This window comes from Neofelis nebulosa, chromosome 11 (genome assembly GCF_028018385.1).
Source record: "Neofelis nebulosa isolate mNeoNeb1 chromosome 11, mNeoNeb1.pri, whole genome shotgun sequence".
Taxonomy (NCBI): domain Eukaryota; kingdom Metazoa; phylum Chordata; class Mammalia; order Carnivora; family Felidae; genus Neofelis; species Neofelis nebulosa.
In genome coordinates this window covers 62,105,995-62,121,548 of record NC_080792.1, presented here as the reverse complement: position 1 = coordinate 62,121,548, position 15,554 = coordinate 62,105,995, and the positions used below count along the sequence as shown (strand labels likewise).

The 15,554-nt window shown below is 43.8% G+C and overlaps 1 protein-coding gene across 4 annotated transcripts in view; it reads right to left on the bottom strand.

Annotated features, from left to right (window-relative positions):
• Positions 1-380: 380 nt before the first annotated feature.
• Positions 381-15,554, bottom strand: part of CIDEA (cell death inducing DFFA like effector a) — a 19,100-nt gene continuing 3,926 nt past the window's right edge. For 3 of the 4 annotated variants that reach the window (XM_058692754.1, XM_058692755.1, XM_058692756.1), the window contains exons 2-5: positions 10,435-10,579; positions 9,476-9,622; positions 2,875-3,056; positions 381-870 (exon numbers count right to left, since the gene is read on the bottom strand). In XM_058692754.1, coding sequence (XP_058548737.1) covers positions 723-870; positions 2,875-3,056; positions 9,476-9,622; positions 10,435-10,579 — 622 coding nt within the window. In that variant the 3' untranslated portion in view covers positions 381-722. Of the gene's footprint in view, positions 871-2,874; positions 3,057-9,475; positions 9,623-10,434; positions 10,580-14,756; positions 14,833-15,554 lie in introns of those variants that run through there. The other variant, XM_058692757.1, reaches the window with a different exon arrangement.

Here is a 15,554-nt window from a genome sequence, read left to right as displayed (position 1 = left end):
TGGGTCCCAACTGACAACCTGGGTGACATTATGAACTGAAGACGTGGTCCACTAGTGCGGTTTTTAAGCAGTTTTGTGGGGGCTGTTTTGTTTTTTCATTTTTGTTTCTTTAAAAGGCTATAAGCACTGGCTGAAGCCCTCCAGAACTTTAGGTTCTGAAGCTTCTGGGTCCCTCTGGGCTCATTCAAGACCCACAGTAGAACACCCCCGCTCCCCACCCCCCCTCGGGAGTAACATCTGACAGCTCCTTAGCTTACTGGCATCGACTACTAACAGGGACTTAAACATGATCTGTTAGGGCATCCTGGCTGACTTCTGCTTATATGCAGGAGTGCTGTTTGTTGGGAACGTGGAAGAGACACAAGGAAGAATTACCTGTATTAAAAGTAGCTCTTGCGATCGATCGGTTTATTGCAGGAGGTGAGGAGCTGAGAGGCCTAACACAGGTTTGTGTGGCTCCGGGCCACCACACTAGCCTGCCCTTTGGTCCTTCCTGTCCCCACGGAGGCCCCTACGAATCTCCTCCCCTCAGGGCGTCCCCTCCTGCAGCTCCCATTTCGTGTGCCTCCACCCCTCCTCCTTCCCCTGCGTGCCACCCCCCAGTACAAGTGACAGGCCTTGTGCAAGTGCCCGTGGTTTAGAACAGAAGCATCTTCAAAATTCATCATCTGAGAGCGAATATTTGGGTCGAGAGCCGGCTGGGTCCCCTGCAGCGTGCATCCTTATCCACTTGTGAACCCGCGTCTGGAGTGTGACCGGGGAGGGCTCTGCTCGTCCATGTCACCCAGCACTTGGAGCATGTACGTGCCGATGTAGATGAGCAACTGTCCGGTCACCTGGGCGGCGTGGGACAGGACCCGCAGCAGGCTCCTGCAACAAAGGGGACGGGGCACAGGTCAGGCTTGGAGCTCTGGGCCAGCGAGGGGCAGACAGTGCGGGAATCCTTCACCTCCCCCCAAACATCCGCTCAGAGCAGGCACCGCTCACTGAAGGAGCCAACCCCCAGCCCGCCAGGGCCTGCTACAGTGCACATGCTGATGCACGAGGCCGAAGACCACCTTCCTTCTAGCCGCTTCCAAACGTGGCCTGTTGTTCAGGAACTAGGAAGCCCTGAGTAGGCTGACGGTGCTCTGGAGAGCACACAGTGAGTCCTGTCCTCTGGCAGCTTGCTTACTCTGGCCACCGTGGGTGTTGGGGCTTGTTACTAAAATCAGGCAAGTCAGGTGTGAAAGGAGAAGCTGAAGGAGACTGATCCTGTGACCCCGTTTGCTTAGGGTGGCCGGGACATCCCATCTCGGCCCTGTTGTGGCCTCTACGCCTCAGGGCTGAGGCTGGCATTCCTGTTATTTCAGACTAAAAAAGTGGCTTTGACTCAAATTCTTACTCTCTACCGAGTCCAGAGTTAAAGGATTTCATTCCAGTTTTAAAGACCTATCATGTCACAAGGCCTGGGGGTCAGTTGTGCTGGTCAGGAGAGCCCCCTGGCCCTGGGATCCCACAACAGGACCCTGGTGTGAGGCCTTTGATGTGGGGACTTTGGTGACTTCTGTGGCTGCTTGTGGTGCCATCAGATGTCAGATGGTAAGAATTAGTGACAAGAAGGCCGAATTTGCCTCTTAAAGATTTTGTTGAGGTGGGATTTTAGGTGAGGTTTACTTTCTTCATTATACTTTTCCAAGTTGTTAGAACTCTCCTGTCTCATTTTAGAAAACCAATCAATCAAGCTATTTTCTCCCATCTCAGCCAAAAGAGGAAGCTCCCCCGGGGGGTCAGGTGTTGAGATTTCAACACGGGCACAGTGACAATTGTCTATGAGTTGGCCATTAATGGTTCTGAGAGGGAAATGGAAGCCATTGAGAAGCCACTGCCTGAGCTCCCTCTGTGCCAGGGCCTGGGGCCCCATCAGAGGAGGCCAATCTCATTTCCAAAGCATTTCCTTCCAAAGCTGCTGTCAGCCGCTGCAACCTTTTTAGAGCTTCTGTCTCTCTCCCCTCCATCCATCCCTCCACAGGAAGTGGTTATTTAGAGGATCAATACGAATTTACTAGAGGACAGAAGTAGGTGTGTTTAGAGCCTATGCAATCAAAGCACTTAGGAGCAACCTTCTCTTTTAAAAGATGATGAAACAGTCTCAGAGACATTAAGCAACCTGTTGAAGGTCACACAGCTGGCTGCTCAGAGGCAAAGCTGGGTGGGACCATGGATGTCCCTCTCAGTCCAGGCCTCAGGGCAGGTGTCCAGCCTGGTTGCAACCACAGAGTATTCCTGGTGAACATACAGAATTTGTTCAGAAAGGTGCGGGTATGGATCGGGGATCTGTCTTGCACAGGCTCCCGGATCTGCCAGACTGGCCTCAGCCTGTGGGGCGACAGTGCCCTTGCCAGGGCATGTGGGTAGGTGGAAAAGGCACAGGCCCATGCCACCTTGCTGCTAGGTTCAAGTTAGCAGTAATACAGAAGATACCAAAGAGCATTCCTCCGGGGTTCGTGGCTACTCTGTGCAAACCGGGTCAGAATCGCCATGGCTCCGTTTTAGCTGCCATTGCTTAGAAAAAAGATTTTAAAGTGCACAGCCCTAGTTTTTAAAAGAAATTTGGTTCCTTTCCATATTTATTATCTAGTTTTTGATTCCACTTAGTATCTAATGGTCCCTGAAGAAAAAAATGTATATACACCTTGGCTCAAGACTCTCTGTTTTCTGACATAAGTCTGGGTATAAGAGGAAAAGTACCGTATGACATCGTGAATTAGTGAACGCCAGCAGCTACCAGGCAGGTCAGGGCCCCCGGGGGCCTGGGCTTGGCAGTGCAAAGCAGCAGGCTGGGGATGGCCCAGGCGCAGTTTCCAGAACCCAGTTGACCCCCATGTCTGTTACCTCAGCAGGGCTTTGACTCCCGTACACCGGATGTCGTAGGACACCGAATACATCTCATACATGGTGGCCTTCACGTTGAGGCAGCCAATGACATCCTTGGGATTCAGCTTGTACAAGTCGAAGGTGACTCTTGCTATTCCTGATTTCTTTGGCTGCTGGCGGGCTGGGACGTGGTTACCACCCTAGAACCACAGAGGGAGGAAGAGACTTGAGCATCTCCGGCTATGACGTGCAAATTGTGTAATTCTGGGTTTTTGCTAGTTTTGACTCTTGGTTTAAAATCTGCTGGTGACTGAGCTGCTAATTACCTAAGGCATGGTTTGAGCCCATCCATGTGTTCATACTGCTATCACGTCCAAACCCATTAGAAAGTATCCTTCCCTAAGCTACTTTCAGTTCAGTGACGTGGGATGAGTGCGGTGTGGCTCCGGGGCTGGACTGTAGGGGTTCAGGAGATGGTTGTGTTTGGTGGACACGGACAGTCTCAGGGCTGTAGCACCGTTGGCTTAAAGAGGAGCAGGGAGCACTATTTCCACTTTACAAGAGGCTGCCGGGAAGAAAGTTTCAGAATCAAGTGGCTGAAGAAAGGGGCAGGGTGAGAACTTCCCAGGGCTTCCTGTGTTTTCTAGTCACCACCCTGGATGGAAACAGACCTCCTGGGGACATGGGTTACAATCGCCCCTCTAGGTCCTCCTGAAACATCAGTAGAGCCTTTAGGTCAGGGGAGAAAGCCAGAGACCTCTGTCAATCCCCAGGTTTATAAAGAGCACGGTAGCGTCCTCCCCATAGAAAGCTTTGCAGAGAGCAAGAAGAGAAAGAAGCCATGCCAAGGTACAAATGCCAGCCCAGGGGCGACTCTCCCTACAGGCTTGCTTCACACACAGATCTTGTAGTATTCAAATTTACACAATCAGTACAGTTACTACATCTCCGGAACCTTTGGGGTTGGGGGCAGTTGAGGCTATAAATGTTAAATTCATCAATGCCAATAATCAACTATATGTGAAGTTAAAACATAAATTCCCCTAAAAGTGTCCAAATGCTTCTTGGTGGAGCCACCCTTCTCTCCTCCCGCACAGACAGGAGATATTGACGGTAAAACCCATTGTTTAACGCACAAGAGTTTCTGCTGCCCCTTTAGGGGGTGCTGTCCAGCAGTTAGGAAACATCATTTTTAAATGTTAAGATTACAGGGGTGCCTGGGTGGCTCAGTCGGTTGGGCATCCAACTCTTGATTTCAGCTCAGGTCATGATCCCAGGGCCATGGGATCGAGCCCCTGCATCAGGCTCTGCATTGAGTGTGGAACCTGCTTAAGATTCTCTCTCTCCCTTTGCCCCTCCCCTGCTCATGCACTGGCTCTCTCTCTAATAAAAAATAATAATAAAAGTAAAAATTAAGATTACAGAATAAAAAGGGGGAATTTTACCTGTAATCCTCCCACTGTTCTTTCTCACCACCTTGTACTCCTTTCTGACATATGGAAGCTTTTATCTTATTCCCCCTAAATGTTTTCCTTAAGTCTGGTCTTAAATCAAAACCCAGCCCTCACAAAGCTAATCTGCTGGTGACCTGGATTTCTCTAACTCGCTGGCTCAAGAAGAAGAAATGATTGCCCCCCTGCCTCACCCTGAAAGGGCTCCAGGGTGCTGCTTCCTCACAGGCCTCAGAGGCACTCAGACTGAAGATGCAGGGGGTCCTCTGGTGACTAGTTCTTGGCTGGATGTTCTCATCCGAGTCAAACAAAATTGGCCTCAAACTTAGTGGTTTGAAATAACAGAGACTTAGACCCTTACATTCTGGAGGTTGGCAGTTCACAACGAGCCACCAAGTATGGTTCCTTCCGGAGGCTGCCGGGAACACATGGCCCCCTCACCTTCTCCAGCTTCTGGAGGAGCCCTCATTCCTCAGCTTCTCACATCTCCCCTCCTCTTTCTCTGCTTCTGGCCTTCACTCTGACCCTCCTCTTCCTCTGTGAAGACCCCAGGATGATACCGGTCCCTGGGTTATCTGGGACCGTCTCCCTGGCTCAAGATCCCTAACTTAATCATAACTGCTAGGTCCATTTGCTAAGTAACTCCTCCCTGGACTCCAGGGATTAGGATGTGGACCTCTTTGGGGGGCTATTATACTGCCCAAAACATATTTCTCAAACAAAAAGTTGTCCAGCTCAAGATTGCCTTTTAAAAGATTTGTCTAATGGAGCCTGGGTGGCTCGGTTGGTTGAGCAACTTGACTCTCGATTTCAGCTCAGGTCATGATCTCACGGTCATGAGATTGAGCCCTGCATCAGGCTCCTCACTGAACACAGATCTTACTTAAGATTCAATCTCTTTCCTTCTGCCCTCCCCCCACTCTTGCTTGCTCTCTCTCAAAAAAAAAAAAAGCTAAAATTAAAGTAAATAAATAAATAAATAAATGATTTGTCTAATTCACCGCATGCTCTTCTAATCTACTGGCATGATCTCCTCACCTGCTTCAGACATACTATGTTTTAAATTTTATGTTTTTTATAATTGGTCTATAGTCTTTTTTCCAGTTGGAAAAATGATGAAATATTTGATACAGATATTAGTACACATACTGATCTGTATGTATCACGGGTAGATGATGGGTATACTCACCACTCCAGATAAAATGTTGGCAACCTGTTATCACCCATATGCCTCTCCCCAGTTATATTCTTCCACCTCCCTTCAAGAGGAGACCATCTAAGTTGTGAATCACTCCCTTACTTTTATTTTTAGCACACATGAGTCTCAAACATCATATTGCTAATTTTGTACATTTTCGGATTATCTATAATTGGTTAAATGTGGAGATTCCCAAAATGTACGTTGGAGACACCTGAGGTCCAGAGACCCTTTCAGGGGGCTGAGAGATCAAAACTATTTTCATAATAAACACCAAGGTGAAATTTACCTTTTTTGTTCTCCTTCTCTTATGAGCGGAGGAATTTTCTACTACCCAGCTGAGAAACCTACGTCACTCAATGAAATCAACATTTTCTAAAGAACCGATGCATGAGGTTATAAAATCATCCCTGGGAAAACGATCCAGCCAAAGCACAAGATAAACCAATGATTCCAATGAAACAGGAAACTTCACTGGTATGCCCTCAGATTCCACACTGCAGCAGCCTTTAGGAAAAGACCACTTAATGGATTTTGGTGTCATATCAAAGAAGAATATCCTCAGTGATCTGAAAAGACTATTAAAATGCTCTCCCTTTTCTAACTACATATCTGTGGGAGGTCCCATTTTCTTCCCAAAACAATGTATTACAACAGATTGAATATAGAAGCAGATATGAAAATGTAGCCATCTTCTACTATTTGGTTAGGCATTAAAAAGATTTGCAAAAATGTAAAAAGATGTCACTTATTAAATATTTTTGTTTTGGAAAATAGTTTTTTTAATAAAAATATATAATCTAAGTTAATCAGTACTGGGTTATTATTTTTAGTAATTTAATTTTCAACATTACATTTAAATTTAATTTTAAAATTAAAATTAATTTTAATTTAAAATATGTATTTACAATTTTCTCAGCTTTAATTTCAAATATAAGTAATATCTATATAGCTTATAGTTTCTTAAAAATTTTTTTTAAATGTTTATTTAGTTTTGAGAGAGAGAGAGAGAGGGAGAGAGAGAGAGAGGGAAACAGTGTGAGTGGGGGAGGGACAGAGAAAGAGGGACACACAGAATCTGAAGCAGGCTCCAGGCTCTGAGTTGTCAGCACAGAGCCCGATGTGGGGCTCAAACTCATGAGCCATGAGATCATGACCTGAGCCAAAGTCAGACTTAACCAACTGAGCCACCCAGGCACCCCTATAGCTTATAGTTTCTTAACTTTGGCACTTTGGCATTTGGGGCCAGATAACTCTTTGTCACAGGGGCCGTCCTGTGCCTTGTAGAATAGTTCATAGTATCCTGATCTCCACCCACTAGATGCCACCAGTACCCCTTTCATCCCAGTTGTGGCAACCAAAAATGTCTTCAGACAAGGGGTAAGATAGCTCCCAGCTGAGAACCTCTGATTGATGGATATCTATAGACTCCACTGAAATCCACATAAACAAAAGCTATTTGGGGTCCTCATTAATTTTTAGGAGTGTAAAGGGGTCCTGAGGTCAAAAAGTTTGAAGATTACTTGCTTAGTGGGTTATCCTGTGATGTTTTCACTCAACAGAGTTGATGAGATTTATTCATATAGATCCCTGTAGCTGTACTTCATGCATTTTCACATATTCCATTCAATGGATAGTCACCTGTGTATTTATTTACATGTATTTATGTAGAAGCACATGGCTGGGTGTCTGTGTGCTGACTGTACATCTAGGAGAGGGCTTGTCAGGTCATAGGTGGTGCTTCAATTCTATGGGATAAAGGTATACTGTTTTAAACAGCTGCTGGTGAGAGTGTAAGAGAGTTCATTGCTCCATATCTTAAAAAATGGAAAAAATGGAAAACCCTAATAATACCAAATTTAATTGTGTAAAAGAGTATCTTATTGTGGTTTTAACTTACGTTTTCCTAATCACCAGTGAGGTTGAAAATTTTTTACTATGTTTTACTGTCCATTCTTCAGATACCAGTTCATGTTTTTTTGCCCATTTTCCATTAGAGTGTCCATTGTTTCCATAATTGATTTCTGTGAGTTCCCCAAATTTATCAAATACTAATCTTTTGTTGGGTTATGTTGAAAACACCTTCTGCTCACTTGTGGCTTATTATTTTACATACTTTATTGTATCGTTTGATGAACAAAATTCTTAATGGAGTTGTAATCGTCATTTAAAAAATGGTTTATGCAGGGGTGCCTGGCTGGCTCAGTCAGCATGTGACCCTGGATCTCAGGGTCTTGAGTTCAAGCCCCATGTTGGGTGCGGAGCCTACTAAAAAGAAAAAAACAACAACAGCTAAAAAATGGTTTATGTACAGCCTTGTTTAAAACAACAGCAACAACAAAAACATTACACCCTAAGGATGTCAAACATATATTAGACCTTCTCAGTCATGTCTCCAGCTTCCTTTGTGTTTTCTACCTCTACCTTCTTGTGCTACGTGATGGGAACCTTCTTGAGACAGATCTTCCAGGTTTTTTCTTATTATCTTCAGTGATGCCTGTCTCTGTTTCATTGTTGTGTTTTTCGCTTCCAGAAATTCTATTTGGTTCTTTCAAGTCTACCTTGTCCTTTTGATTACCTCTCGTCCCTTCTTAGTTTTGATTACTCTTTGAACATTTTAAATACACTTATTTTATACTCTGTATCCAATGATTCCAACATCTGAGGTCTTTGGAGGCCTGACTTTATTATTTCTGCTTACTCTCACTTATAGTGCTTTAAGCCCTTACGTTTTGTGATTTGATTCATTCTGAACCTATTTCTCCTGCTGGTTATGTGGGGGCACGGTCAACCCTGGGTCACTGGGGCTGGAGGGAGGGACCAGGTGAGCAAAAACTCAATGAATAAACTCCTTCCACTGATGCCTCCCTTCCTGGGGCTCTGGAAACTAAAAGCTCTCTTGGGTATTTTTGGAATCAGCAGTCCCTAAAACCTCATGAGGGCAGCTGGTGGCCACAGATGCTTGGGAGAGACCTTTAAGATTCTTCTGCTTTATGTGGGCATCTAAAATCTGGCCCCTTACCTTGTGTCAGCCCAAGACTTTGTCTCCTGTCCTGCCAGCACCTGTCAAAACTGCAGCCCAAAGTCACTGAAGTCAGTGGATGGCCATGAGTGAGGTGCTCAGGGGTAAGACATCACTTCTCTAGACTCTGGCTCCCATAAAAGTTTTGGCCTCTGAAGATTTTCCTTTCTGGAAGGTCAGTTAGGCATATAAAATACGTATTAAAATTTTGCTTTACTTTTTTAGGTGTTTTATAGTGGGAAGGTTTTCCAAGATATGTATATAATCTGTAGTTTTCCCGGACATAGAAGTCTTTATTCCATCTCTTTACCTTTCTTCTTTTTTGGTTTGTTTTCTATTTTATTTTATTTTATTTTATTTATTTTTAATGTCTATTTATTTATTTTTGAGAGAGAGTGCAAGCAGGGAGGGAGAGAGAGAACCCCAAAGCAGGGTCCACACTGGCAGCGCAGAGCCCAATGTGGGGCTCAATCCCACGAACCAAGAGATCATGACCTGAGCTGCATGCTCTACTGACTGAGCCAGCCAGGCATCCCTCTGTTTACCTTTCTAAATCACTGTACATTCATACACACACACACACACACACACACACACACACACACGTACCTAATTTCACTGGCTGTGTTAGCTTGCTGGCTTCCTGAGGACAGAGACAGTGAATGGTCACCAGGTTAATCTGTGTGCTTTAAAAGGACCCATAGCTACTTACTGGCCTAAACCTGTTTCCCAGAACTGCTTGCTTTAAATCCTATAGCCCAGGTTCACTAAGATGCTAAGTTCCCTAGAAACACATTTAAGAATCCTGTTGAGGGTAGCAGATCCAATTATTAGGTGAATATGAAGTTCATATTCAGAAAGAGGACAAGTCAACACCAAAGTAGGGAATGCACTTTTGTGGGTAAAAAAGTCTGCCCGGTAGCTGTTTGGACAAGTGTTTTGGCTTACCGGTGTCCACCTCTGCCCTTTCTCCAAGATCATGAAATGTGTGTTGTCTCCTAAGGTCTGAAAGAACTCTTCCGTATCCACCACGGTTCCATCTTCCTCCAGCACCAAAGTGACCAGTCCGCTGGTGATAACTAAGGCATCCAGGGTCTAGATTGACAACACATCAGAGACATGGAATAAAGGAAGAGATTCCATTTTGACCACTCAAAGCCATTGACTAAGTTATAGATTCAGAAGTGATCTGATTTTGCTAAAACTTTAATGATAAAGATCTACCTTCATTGGCATCTCGGACTCAGTCTTGGCTTGGAAAAAGAAAAGATTTTTAATGGACCAATCTTCTTCAGAGATTTCAAGGACATGAGATAAATGAAGACACTGAATCAAATTTAGAGTTTCTATAATTACTCACTTATTTTGCCAAATAAAATGAAGAATGCAACAGAATGATATTTAAAGAGCCTTAGGCTCACATCACATATCTGACCCTCTCTTGCTTCAGGGTCTGCATGTTGGATGTTCATTTCTTTTTTCCACAGGTGTCTCTGTCTGGGTTATGCTTCCATAACCTGACTCCACAGACTCCAGAGAGTCTGTGATTCTTCCTTATTTGGTGATCTAGGACACTGTTTTAGATTAAGGACTATTTTTCTCTGGGCTTTATAACCAAAAACAGATTTCCAAAGGCTGCTGCTTCCCTGTATTCTCCCTTGTCAAAGAAGAAAGGCTGTATTATCAATTGATGACTGTTTTTAAGGCTTTTGTGTCTGTAGCTAAATCTTTTATGGTACAGAGATGTAATAATGTTCCCTTTCATTCTTTTCTTCTCCCCTCAGACTCTCCAAGGCCATGACAGTGGCATTTCTGTGTCTGCCCTGGCTTAGTATCTAAGCCCATAGCCCTGCATGCGGTCAGGGGCCCTCCTGTGAGGGATGGGAAAGCCCCGGGGTTCCTGGCACCTTGCTAAGAAGCTCCTTCAGACTGTTGGCCATCACCCCTCGCCGGCTGCTTCTGTCATGGTTGGAGACCCGGAAAGGGCGAGCTGAGTGCATGAGGGGGGTTAGCAGGACTTTCTTGGTCTGTGATCCCATAAATGTCAGGGGCCTGGAAATGGAGGAGAAAAGTAAAAAATATCTTTGACATTATCTTCAAAAAAGGAATCTTCAAAGAGGGGTTTGAAGTATACAAATTAAAACAGTTTTCATATTTGCATCTGAAAGAAAGAAAATTGGGGATCATTGAAAATCCTGATATCCAAGAAACAAATAACACAAACAATTAAAAACCACAGTCATCATTATGCCTATTTTACTAGAACATTCAAAGTCCTTGTAGTAAATATGTGAGAAAGAAGTGGTAAGAGCATCAAACTCAAAAAAGAAATAAGAATTCGATTTTGCAAACATGAGTTTTATAGCTGAAAAGTCTTTTTTTTTTTTTGCCTAACGTTTATTTTTGAGAGAGAGCGACAGAGCACAAGCAGGGGAGGGGCAGAGAGAGAGGGAGACACAGAATCTGAATCAGGCTCCAGGCTCTGAGCTGTCAGCACAGAGCCTGACTCGGGGCTCAAACTCACAAACTGTGAGATCATGACCTGAGCTGAAGTCGGATGTTTAACTGACTGAGCCACTCAGGCACCCCTATTGCTGAAAAGTCTTAAGAGGTTATGAATTAGCCAAGTAGTTAAATAATTAGGTACACACACAAAAGTTACATATTGTAAAACTAAGCCAGGAATCGAAAATCCATATAGTGGTCACTAGAGCAATAAACTAACATTTAGAAATTAACTTAGAAAAGATGAGGAACAACAGAACACTATAATAATTGTTGTTGGAATAATGAGAAGGAAAGGAACTTTGGGCCATATGTCACATGACACTTTGGAGTAAATTCCACATTTAACAAAGAATTAATTTAAAGTTTCACTATTAAAAAAACTAACACAGGGGCTCTTGGGTGGCTCAGTTGGTTGAGCATCCAACTTCGGCTCAGGTCATGATCTCACAGTTCACGAGTTTGAGCCCTGCGTCAGGCTCTGTGCTGACAGCTCAGAGCCTGGAGCCTGCTTCCAATTCTGTGTCTCCCTCTCTCTCTGCCCTTCCCTCATTTGCGCTCTGTCTCTGTCAAAAATAAACATAAAAAAATTATTAAAAAATAAACTGACACAGAGAGGGAAAATAACAAACAAAACCAAATCAAGACAATTTTCTGAGGGAAAAAACCTCCAACCTTTGGTTGTCAAATTATACATACACACATATTACATATACATATATGTATATGTACATGTATATATATGTATATTATATACATATGTATATTATATATGTATACATATAATATATACATATTCTATACATATAATACATATACAAATACATATAATATACATATAATATACATGTATATAATATGTATGTATGTAAATATTTATTATACATTTATGTATATATATAAAATGGGGGATAAATGAGAAGCTTACTGCTTTAGTAGTTATTTAACACTTTTTTAAGATTTCATTTTTTTAATCATTTTTTTAAATGTTTATTTATTTTTGAAAAAGACAGAGTGTGAGTGGGGGAGGGACAGAGAGAAAGGGAGACAGAATCTGGAGCAGCCTCCAAGCTCTGAGCAAGCTGTCAGCACAGAGCCTGACACGGGGCTCGAACCCACAAACTGTGAGATCATGACCTGAGCCGAAGTCGGACACGTAACTGACTGAGCCACCCAGGCGCCCCATGGAGCATATGAGGCTTTTGATGGCAATTAAAGAAATGCAAAACCACCTTTGACACACCAGTGCATGCTTTCAAACACACATGCAAGAAGTGATTTAAAAATAACTCCAATAAGGGGCAACAGATGTGCCTTGCTGGTGGCACTAGGAGCTGGTTCAGTCTCTTTGGAGAACAGTCTAGAAATGCTTAGTTTTCACCCAGGACGGTGGGCTTTTTAAATTTAGGGATATACCCGCAAAGAAATTATTGGAAAGAATATCAACATAAGTTATCAATAGTTCACGTGGCTCTCGCTTCATGTCAGGTGCTGTGAGAAGTGACACATGACCTCACTTAATCTCCCCCAGGCCCCGAGGGATGAGAGCCTACAGCTGCACTGGCCCCACACCTAAACAGTATCCTACCTACTGCAGGCACTCAAGTCGTTGTTGACGATCTGGACAAATACTTGTAGAGTGAGATTCAGAAGAATGAAACGAAGGGTCTTATTTTTAGGACAATCTTACAGAAGATACAAAGTGAGGACATCACTGATTTCTGACACATAAAATGGACCGTCTAGATTAACCCCATGAAGGCTAAAATTGTAGGGGCTTTTATACTATCACCTAGGATTTAGCACTTTATTTTATACATATCCAAACACACATACCTACACACATACAGTCACACACATCCACACATACATATTGCCATTTATTTATCTAAGCTTTATTTTCCCAACTAGATTGGAATTTCCTTCAGGGAAAAAGCTTCTTTGTTGTATCTCCCATAATGCCTAGATTAGTGCTAGGCAAATAGGTTTTCAATAGTATGTGTTCTAACTTGAAGTTCTACAAATGGACATAAGTGAAAATTCAATGATCTAGCAAGTAATTTTCTATATGAGAAACTGATAGTGTAGTAATGAACCGGCTCTCAAAAACCATCAGGTTAAGTTCATGCTCATGGCATGACCAGCCAGTTTCAGTGAGTATCTACATATTATCCTTGGCAAAAAAAAAAAAAAAAAAAGGGGGCATTCTAGGAATCAGACCCAGATTGTTAGCACAGGTTTGGTCTGAAGTGTATTCAGCTAGCATCATATTAGTGCTTCCTAACTGCTTGCATCCAAGCACTTGCTATGGCCAGCTTATGCTAACTTTTTATACATACTAACTAATTATCATCACAACTTTACAAGGAAAGTATTACCCCATTTCCCAGATGGGAAAACCGAGGCTCAGAGTGGTTTCTCAAGGTCACTCAGTTAACAAGGAAACGAAGTAGGACATAATTATCTCTGGACTTCTAACCTCAAGCAATAAACATCACTTAATCATCAGTCTGGGGCTGCTCTGGTTGAAAGGACCACAGTGGTCTCGGTGAACACCGACAGCTCCTTTCCCTTCTAGGCCGCCAGAGTCACTGCGTTATTTGTTCCTAGTGAGGCAACGGCAAGGGGACTGTGGCAGGTCACTGGCTTCTGATGCAGGCTCCCCATTAGATTGATCAGAGAGCCACCAGATGAATCCAAGCCTTGAACTGACACAGCGGTGGGGCTGGCACACAGCCTCTGAACTTTTGCCCTGATTACAAGGAGTTACACCAGGTTCCTCGGTTACACAACCTGACGGACAAGATGCCCACGTTCTGCTGAGCTGGTGCTACAGAGCCCCCTGCTCACAGTCCTGTCTCTGGTGATCTGGTAGATGGGGCAATGAGGATTTTACCTAAGATGCTTTACACTGAGAATTGGCTTTGTTGGCAACCTAATCATGGCACCTGAAACTTAAACTCGACGGTGAAGTCCGTATGAGGAGGAGAGAGAGACTAGTTCTATTCTATGCCAGACCCGTGCGCATTAGTGCATTACCTAATACCTTGACAAGACAGGCATGTCAGATGAATAAAAGTGAGGCTCGGGAAGTTAAGAAATGGATAAGGTCAGAGTTAGCCAGTGCTAGAACAGGGGTTTGAACCCAGCTCCCACTTTTGCGCCACAGTGCCTGCCCTACAAGGTGAAAGGCCTCCTATGGTGCAGAGGAACCCCGGACCCTCACCAGCATGAGCCTCTCTTCCCCCTGCAAAGCAAGAACTCCTTGCCGTTGTCCTCGAGCCCTTCTAGAATCTGTACTCACTGAGGCCAGGGTCTGTCTGTACATTTTTTACTTCCCCACAGCACCTAGCCTGCCATTGGCACGCGATCCATTCACTGAGTAAAAGACAGGCTAGGACAAAAATCTGAGAAATGGGTGGACAAAGTTCATGTGCTGGAATCTTAGGTCCAGGTGCTAGAGGCCAATGACACACCTTGTGGGCATGAACAGCTTTGACCTAGTTAGTTGTGGTCCTGTACCTCCTCATTGGATGCGAACGATCACGCCTCAGTAAGCACCACTGTTCCAGTTACGTACTACAGTTGATTATACAAAGTCCTTATTGTCTTTTAACTTCTGGACTAGATAAGTGCTGGCAGTCATTTCTGGTCCTCTCCCCACGCTGCCCTCAGGACAGCCATCCTCAATAAAAAAAGATATGCACCATATTGTTCTTCTTACCCATTATGTTTCCTTAACCGGGCACTGGGTCATTGTTGGAGAAAAGGCTTACAGAGCACACCTAAAAAAAAAAATCCTTGAAGACAAGAAAATTAAATCCTGCCATTCTAGGAAGAGGATGAGTGATCTGACGTGTCAAATTATACAAGATCCAGGTTATCTTATAGATAATATAAAAAGGAGTTAAATGACATTTTATGTACATGAAACCTATTTAACAACTATTATAGGAGTATTTATTTTTTTTTAGTATTTATTTATTTTTGAGAGACAGAGCATGACGGGGGAGGGACAGAGAGAGAGGAGACACAGAATCTGAAGCAGGCTCCAGGGTCCGAGCTGGCAGCACAGAGCCTGATGCGGGGCTTGAACTCACAAACTGCGAGCTCATGAGCTGAGCCGAGGTCAGACGCTTAAGGACTGAGCCACCCAGGCGCCCCCGGGAATATTTACTTTGCTCCAGCTAAAGGAGCAGCAAAGCAACTAGCTAGCTAAATGAAGAAAGCAAGGTATTGATCCAACCCACTCCTGGTCCTCTTAATAGGATATTTTATGTCACTGGCTATTAGTGCAAGATCTAAAATGTCTTGTTCTTCTCCCCTCAATATTTTAATATATCAAAGTTGAGACAGGAGCTCGGAGAAGCCTTAGACAGCACACACTGGTCACCCTCCCATCCTGGGAAAGTGCAGACAACCATATAAGCAGGAAGGAAATAGCTCACTAAAAGGAAAAGAAAAACCAGGAAACAGGTTGTTCAAGGAAACAGATTGTTTCGGGGAAACTGAGACAAAAAGA